Source organism: Sapajus apella, unplaced genomic scaffold, assembly GCF_009761245.1.
Source record: "Sapajus apella isolate SASKATOON/1434 unplaced genomic scaffold, GSC_monkey_1.0 scaffold113, whole genome shotgun sequence".
NCBI classification, from domain to species: domain Eukaryota; kingdom Metazoa; phylum Chordata; class Mammalia; order Primates; family Cebidae; genus Sapajus; species Sapajus apella.
The window spans coordinates 5,720,239-5,728,022 of NW_022437053.1; the positions used below are offsets into that span (position 1 = coordinate 5,720,239).

At 43.0% G+C, this 7,784-nt stretch overlaps 1 protein-coding gene across 5 annotated transcripts in view; it reads right to left on the minus strand.

Moving 5' to 3' along the window:
* TUBGCP5 (tubulin gamma complex associated protein 5) overlaps positions 1–7,573 on the minus strand; it is a 40,369-nt gene extending 32,796 nt beyond the window's left edge. For 4 of the 5 annotated variants that reach the window (XM_032259995.1, XM_032259994.1, XM_032259997.1 and 1 more), the window contains exons 1-5: positions 7,298–7,573; positions 4,477–4,530; positions 3,951–4,059; positions 1,152–1,248; positions 402–481 (exon numbers count right to left, since the gene is read on the minus strand). In XM_032259995.1, coding sequence (XP_032115886.1) covers positions 402–481; positions 1,152–1,248; positions 3,951–4,059; positions 4,477–4,530; positions 7,298–7,443 — 486 coding nt within the window. In that variant the 5' untranslated portion in view covers positions 7,444–7,573. The remainder of the gene's footprint in view (positions 1–401; positions 482–1,151; positions 1,249–3,950; positions 4,060–4,476; positions 4,531–7,297) is intronic. The other variant, XM_032259998.1, reaches the window with a different exon arrangement.
* Positions 7,574–7,784: the final 211 nt, after the last annotated feature.

Sequence of the window (7,784 nt, forward strand, 5' to 3'; positions counted from 1 at the left end):
GCCTCCTAGGTTCAGGCAATTCTCCTGCCTCAGCCTCCTGAGTAGCTGGGATTACGGGCACGCGCCACCATGCCCAGCTAATTTTTTGTATTTTTAGTAGAGACGGGGTTTCGCCATGTTGACCAGGATGGTCTCAATCTCTTGACCTCGTGATCCACCCGCCTCGGCCTCCCAACGTGCTGGGATTACAGGCTTGAGCCACCGCGCCTGGCCCTTTTTAACTTCTTAACACTAGTGATTTGGTGCTAAATCCTAACCAGGCTTCCATAATAAATTACTCTAGCTTAGTTAAGAGTGTTCCTGTTTTAGCTAAGTTGACCTAGGGTGGGAAGACATATTAAAATCATCTTGATCAGCTGTTGTGTATTTAAATTTTTAATAGCAAAAGTACTGTCACTTACTGGTGTGTCCATGTCTGGACCAATGTCCATTTCTTCATCTTCCATCAAGTATTTTCCCCAGTCAAAATCATCTTTCTTTTCTAAAATGTGACAGAAGAACTTTACCAGCTTTATTATATCTATCTTTGAAAAAAATCTCAAAACTAAAAGAAAAAAGACTAACAAGTCTCAAAATACAATAAGATAAAAATTTAACAATATTGAAACATTTATTAAATTGATATTCTAAAACATTTAACATTTTAATTAACTCATTCTAAAAGGTGAGGGTTCTCTTTCTATTTCTGAAGGTAGTTTGTAAAGTTAGAACAAATACAGTCATCCCTCAATATCAGAGGGGAATTGGTTCCAGGAGGTACTTCACCCTCCATAATGCTCAAGGTTGATAGAAAATGGTGTAGTATGTGCATGTAACCTAAATACACCCTCCTGTATACTTTAAATAATCTCTAGATTACTTATAATACCATGTAAATAGTTGTTAGTTTTAAAAAAATGTATATTAGGTTGTTGAATTATTATTTATTATTTTTAATATTTTCGATCTACAGCTGGTTGACTCTGAGTTTGGAACCTCAGGATATAGAGGGCTGACTACATTTTACATAAAAGTTTACAACTGTGATAGCATCCAAAACAATAGAAATACTTCAGATTCACAGATTTTTACAAGTTTCAATAAAACTCAATGTTTAGCAACGAAATAATCAAACAATTTCTCTTTTACTTCTCATATGTGAAGGAACGTACCCACTGTTTTATCTCTTGGTGTCTCCACATAATTGCTGTTTGAAGGAGAATCTGACAGACACAGAAGAAGTGACAGTATGGAATAATGTGCATCTGTCTTTAAAACAAAAAGAATGAAGAACATGAATCTCTGAGGTTGGGAAATGCTTTCTACACTAGATTGAGTAAAAACAACTCCATGACAGTTATACCCCCAAGTTTTTTCCTGGTTTGAGAAAACATGAGTTATACCTAAATAATTCCTAACCTTCAAACTTTTTCATAGCTCAAATGCATACACGAGGAAACTCAAAGCCATCTGAAGTCTGAGTTCTATATTTCTAACAAGTATAAGATCTGAGTGGATGAGAGCTTTTATTTCTAAAATGACGGAAATGTCTTTGGAGTGTAACATTATGGTTAAAAATTATTCTCCTGTGGCAATAGCTTATCATGAAGCTCACAGGCGTCCGATAGTGTAACTCAGATGCACCATATTTTATTTAACCAGTCCCCTATTAATGACATTTAGATTTTTCCCCAATCTTTCATTATCACAAACTTATGTTGTTGCATAATTATGAGTTTATCTATATGATAAATTCCTAAAAAGAAAAATGCTAAGTCAGAGTGTTTGCATTTGAAATTTTGAGAACGTCAAAATATCCTCCATGCAAATGCAAATATACATACACATAAAATGACCTGTTCCCCCACACCTTTATTAATCAGATCAGTGAAAAATGTTATCTGTGTTGCTTTAATTTGCATTTATCTTACCTTATGAAATGATAGGCACTTTTCCATAAGCTTAAAATTCTTGATTTTCCTTTATTAGGTCTCCTTTGTTCAAATTTCTATTTGATTGGCAGTCTTTTTTATTTATATGATTGATTTTTGAATTGGGATATTAGCTGAGCTGTGCAGGAAAGCGCTAACTCAGCAAGCCTGAGTTGCTGAAGCCTTCAATGTCCCCAAAAAGGGCTTATTTTCATGAATAAGCCTTGGCCAGCTTGTGGTAACTGAGCTCTTGAAATATGTGAATTGGCAAAAGTGTTCTGTATGCTCAGATCTTGAACCATGCTGTATTAATCTGTTTAGATAGTTTGTGCAGACAGTGTGACTGAAGGTGAACACCTGCTTTCCTTTGAAGGCTCAGGAACTTTAGTAATTGTGGTTAGTCACACAGGACCATGCCTAAGAGACAAGCCTCCATATAAAAGCCCCAGAATCTTGGACTCAGGTGTCCAGGTAGACAACGACGGCCACGTGACACAGTATGTCAGAGGAGACAGAGCAAGCATCCAAACCAGACTCAGATATGGCAGGAATGTAGGAATTATCAAACCAGGATCTGAAAACAACTATGATTAATAGGCTAAGGGTGCTAATGAAAAATGTGGATAACAAGGAAGAGTGGATGAGTACTGTAAGTGGAGAGATGGAAACTCCAAGAAAGAATCGAAGTGTTCCAAATGAAAAGCTGTCAGAAATGAAGAATGCTTTCGATGGGCTCATCCAGTAGACTGGAATGGCTGTGAAAAGAATCTGTGAGCTTGAAAATGTATCAACAGAGCAGGCCGGGGTGGCTCATGCCTGTAATCCCAACACTTTCGGAGGCCAAGACGCGCAGATCACTTGAGGTCAGGAGTTCAAGATCAGACTGGCCAACATGGTGAAAGCCCTGTCTCTACTAAAAATGCGCCACAGCACAGCAAGGGAATGTGGTCCCACCATGTTCAGGAACCCACAGCTGTTTCCATATGCTTGCCATCCTCAGTTTGACCTCTAGGAGGCTAGAGACTGAGTAGCTAAGGTCAGCCACACAGGCGCTGCTTGCTTATGTGACCCATCCCCAGTAAAAATGCTGGTCACAAAGGCTCAGTTGATTGGCCCTGGAGGGGCAACCCTTCGCACATGATGTCATATACTGTTACTGAGAGACGTAAGTGCATCCCCAGGTGACTCCACTGGGAAGGGACATTTGGACATGTGTGCCTAGCTTCTCCTAGACTTTGCTCTAGGCACTTCTTCCCTTTGATGATTTTTTTTTTCTTTTTTTGAGATGGAGTCTCGCTGTCGCCAGGCTGGAGTGCACTGGTGCGATCTCGGCTCACTGCAACTTCCGCCTCCCAGGTTCAAGCTATTCTCCTGGCTCAGCCTCCCAAGTAGCTGGGACTACAGGTGCATGCCACCACACCCAGCTATTCTTTGTATTTTTAGTAGAGATGGGATTTCACCATGTTGGCCAAGATGGTCTCGATCTCCTGACCTTGAGATCTGCCTGCCTCGGCCTCCAAAAGTGGTGGGACTACACTACAGGCGTGAGCCACCGCCTTTGCCCTCTTTAATGATTTTAATCTGTATCCTTTCACTGTAATCAACCATTAACAGTGAGGATAATGGCTTTTTTGAGTTCTGTGAGTCCTTTGAGCAAATCACTGTGCCAAAGGGTGGTCTTGGAGAATTCCTGAAACAATATGAATTTTGTAAGCGTCTACGGTCACTGCCAAGTGCTGAGAAACCATTTGAAAGTTTCAAGATATTTAAACAATGCTATTACATGTATCAATCTCTGATTGCTCTTTCCATATAAGGACTGAGGTGAAAAAATGATTAAATAAGAACAAGCTCTCTCATCACAAACTGAGGCATATCTGGTTTGATGGAAATACTGTATTCAAGTGACTTTCGAGGACATTCTGTTAGCCAGTGGATAATACTAAAATAAAATGTTTAAATAGTAACAGAAACAAGCTGACAATAATCAGAGAGAAAACAGAAAAATACACAAGAGAGATCTCATAATTGAAGGCATACCTTTATTTCCTTTATGCTGGGAAGTGGTGCATTTAGAAATTCCTCAGTTAATCTCTTCCAACTAGCAGCTTTGCTTAGATCAGAATGAATGACAAATTTTTCATAAATTCTAAAATGTAAAACAAATGATTATAAAGCTGTCCTAAAAAGATCTATAAGAAAATACAGGCCAGGCACAGTGGCTCACGCCTGTAATCCCAGCACTTTGGGAGGTCGAGGGGGGAGGATCACAAGGTCATAAGATCCAGACCGTCCTGGCCAACCTGGTGAAACCCCGTCTCTACTAAAAATACAAAAATTAGCTGGTGGGCATGGTGGTGTATGCCTGTAATCCCAGCTACCTGGGAGGCTGAAGCAGGAGAATCCCTTGAACCAGGGAGTGGGAGGTCGCAGTCAGCCGAGATTGAACGCCACTGCCCTTCAGCCTGGCGACAGAGTGAGGCTCTGTCTCAAAAAAATTAAATTAAATAAAAAAAATAACAAAATACATATATTTCTGAATGTATATATACATACACCGACTTACCCTTCAATTGTTTTTTCTATTTTGTGGCTGTTGACATCCAAGAAACGGTGAAATCTAATAAAGACAAAATGCAGTTCTTATGCCAACTCTGTCACATACGTAAGTGAACTCATCTCATGGCCCTCCACATCGCCCATATGCTCTGTACTCAGCTACACATTTTCAGAATGGAGTGTACCTCGTCCTCCGTTACCTTCACCACCAGGCAGGCAAATAAGCATCGTGTCCAAGACTATCCTCAGCACACAAATGCTTCCTGAGCCTCCCAGCCTTGTCCTCTGGCTCCTCTATCTTCCCATAAGGCCCCGTATCTAAGTCCAGCGGAACACATTCTACATCGAGTGTTCCCAATCTTTCTATGTCATAGTGAGGCCCAGTGAAGCATAAGGACACCTTCTCTGAATAACGTTTCTAAATGCCAAAAAAGAAATACAAAGGAATCCGATTATACTGAGATACAGTTGTCAAATATTTCAGGAAGTTTACGGTAAGAAATGTTATTTATGAAAGCACTAAATAACAACATTTAGCAGTAGGTCCAATAACTACCATTAAAATAACGGTAAACAATATTTACAAATATCTACAACTCTTACTATAATGCGAAAACAATATGCGATTTCTACTGGTGATAAAAGTCATAGGTCGTCTAATACTACTAGGATTTTCTGCCTTCATTCATAATGGAAGAAGACTCTGCTTTTCAGTTAGAGATTAGTACAATTTTTTCCTCATCCAAATTAACAAATTTCGGAATTATAAAAATCCATATCATATATTATACTGTGATTAACTTTTGTCTCTTTCTTAAAGACAGAGGCTATATCTTACTCATCTTTGAATTTCTAGGGCCTAGAATTCTAAATGGCCACAATTTAAAAAAATGTAAACATGAACTATTCATTTTTCTGATGGTTTAAAGCGTCATAAAATTAGAGCACAGCCTATGCAACTAATGTATATGTACACAGCATAGTCTATGCAAAAAACGTTTTGCCTTTTTTTAGTATCACAGCCAACAATCTGTACTTAAAAGAAAATTTCACTACTGAAAACAACATCTGATTGTATTCCGGTAAATGGCTAAATGGAACACCACTTTACCTATAATTTCGTTCCTGAAATCTGTGAAAGTAAATAGTAGCCTCTAATGTCTCTCCCAGCTCTCAAATGACGAATATCTGCCTACTGTCATTTACATATATTAATAGAAAAATAACTTGGGATTCAGCATTTACATTTCTGTATTGTATAACGTATTTCACACACTATTTTTATAAGTTACAGTTAAGAATTCAGTGTATTACTTCGGAAACTTGGCGTGCTTTAAAAGAATCTGAAGGCCCCGTATCCCTATCATGAACCAACTAACTAGATACTTTACCGGCTATGATCATTAAGGTAACTAAGATTACAGGTTTTGAAAACCTAATCATTATTCAAGAAGATTTTTACTGAAATTAAACAGGTAGAACATTAACATTCTTTCCATAATAATTTCATTATGAATAAGGAACTAAAATATTGTTTAATTTACATCTCCCATAAAGAAAAATAGGAGGTCGCAATCTACCTAAATATCTAAACTCTAAATCTACCTAAATATCTAAATTTTTAAGTCTTTAAAAATTAGTGGGCCGGGCGCGGTGGCTGACGCCTGTAATCCCAGCACCTTGGGAGGCTGAGGTGGGTGGATCACGAGATCAAGAGATCGAGACCATTCTGGTCAACATGGTGAAACCCCGTCTCTACTGAAAATACAAAACATTAGCTGGGCATGGTGGCGCGTGCCTGTAATCCCAGCTACTCAGGAGGCTGAGGCAGGAGAATTGCCTGAACCCAGGAGGCGGAGGTTGCGGTGAGCCGAGATCGCGCCATTGCACTCCAGCCTGGGTAACAAGAGCGAAACTCCGTCTCAAAAAAAAAAAAAAGAAAAAAAATTAGTTACAAGAGGCCGGGCGTGGTGCTCATGCTTGTAATGCTTGTAGTCCCAGCAGTTTGGGAGGCCAAGGAGATTGAGACCATCCTGGCTAACACGGTGAAATCCCGTGTCTACCAAAAAAAAAAAAAAAAATTAGCGGAAGGTGGTGGCACGCGCCTTGGGGAGGCTGAGGCAGGACAATCGCTTGAACCCGAGAGGCGGAGGTTGCAGTGAGCCGTGATCACGCCTCTGCACTCCAGCCTGGGCTACAGAGCGAGACTCCGTCTCAAAAACAAAACGAAACATAACAAAAACCAACCAACCAACCAACCAAGCAAGAAATTCGTTACAAGAGAAACCGCATTAGCAATTGTATCAGGTGACCTGGCGTGCTACGTGCCAGGAGCTGTGCAGGGATGGAGTGGGAGCCGAGGAGACAGTAAGGACAGGTTAAATCAGCGTCCTGACAGGCGTTTTCGAAAAAGGAAAGCAGAGTGAGAGGGAGCTTGTACTGGCTGACCAGAGAGCAGAAATCCGTGAGAATACAATCTCCTCACTTAAATAGAAAAAATTCTGTAGAGATGGAGTTGCTACGCTGCCCAGTCTGGCCTCGAGTTCCGCCGGGGCCTCCCGGAGCGCTGGGGTTGCAGGCGCGCAGCCCGCCCTGCAAGAACCCAGTTTCACGCTTCCCCCGTGACGATCAGGAGAGCCTGGCCGGCGAGGAGCGGGCGGCGGCAGGGCCCGGGAGGGCTCCCCGAGGCGGAGGCGGAGGCGGAGGCCGCCCCCGCCCCCGCCCCCGCCCCCGCCCCCGCCCGGGCGCATCCGGTTCCCAGGCTCCGTGGGACCCACGCCCAGGATCCGGGCTGTGGCCTAGAACCCGCCCCGCGCCGCGCCCCGCACCTAAAGTTGGACCAGGCGAAGTTCAGCGCGAGCTGGAAGTTGGGGTCTGTCTCGTCCTGGAGGCCGGCGACACTCCGGATGAGCTCCCGCACGTCGCGCTCCTGCTGCGCGTCCAGCCGGCTCCAAGGCTGTCCGTGCCGCGCCATGCTCCGCCATGTTCCGCGCTCCTGCAGCGCGCGTCCAGCGAATTGGCGGCTGTTCGCGCGAGAGTTCGGGCTCCCGCGACAGCCGCTTTCTGAGCTGGCGGTTTTCTCGCGATAGCTCGAGCTCTCGTGCCTGGCAGCTGGCGAACCGGCAGCTGTTCTCACGCGTTCGAGCTCCGGCTATGGCGGCTACGGCCTGGCGCTGTTCCTCGGCGGGCGCCGGAGAGTGCATCTTCTGGTCGCGCGACGATACGTTTTCCATGGTACTCAGAGTTAGCCGGCGTCATCGTGAGTCAGATATGCAAGGCTCTGGCCAGCCTCGCTGACGGTCGGTGATCTTGAGA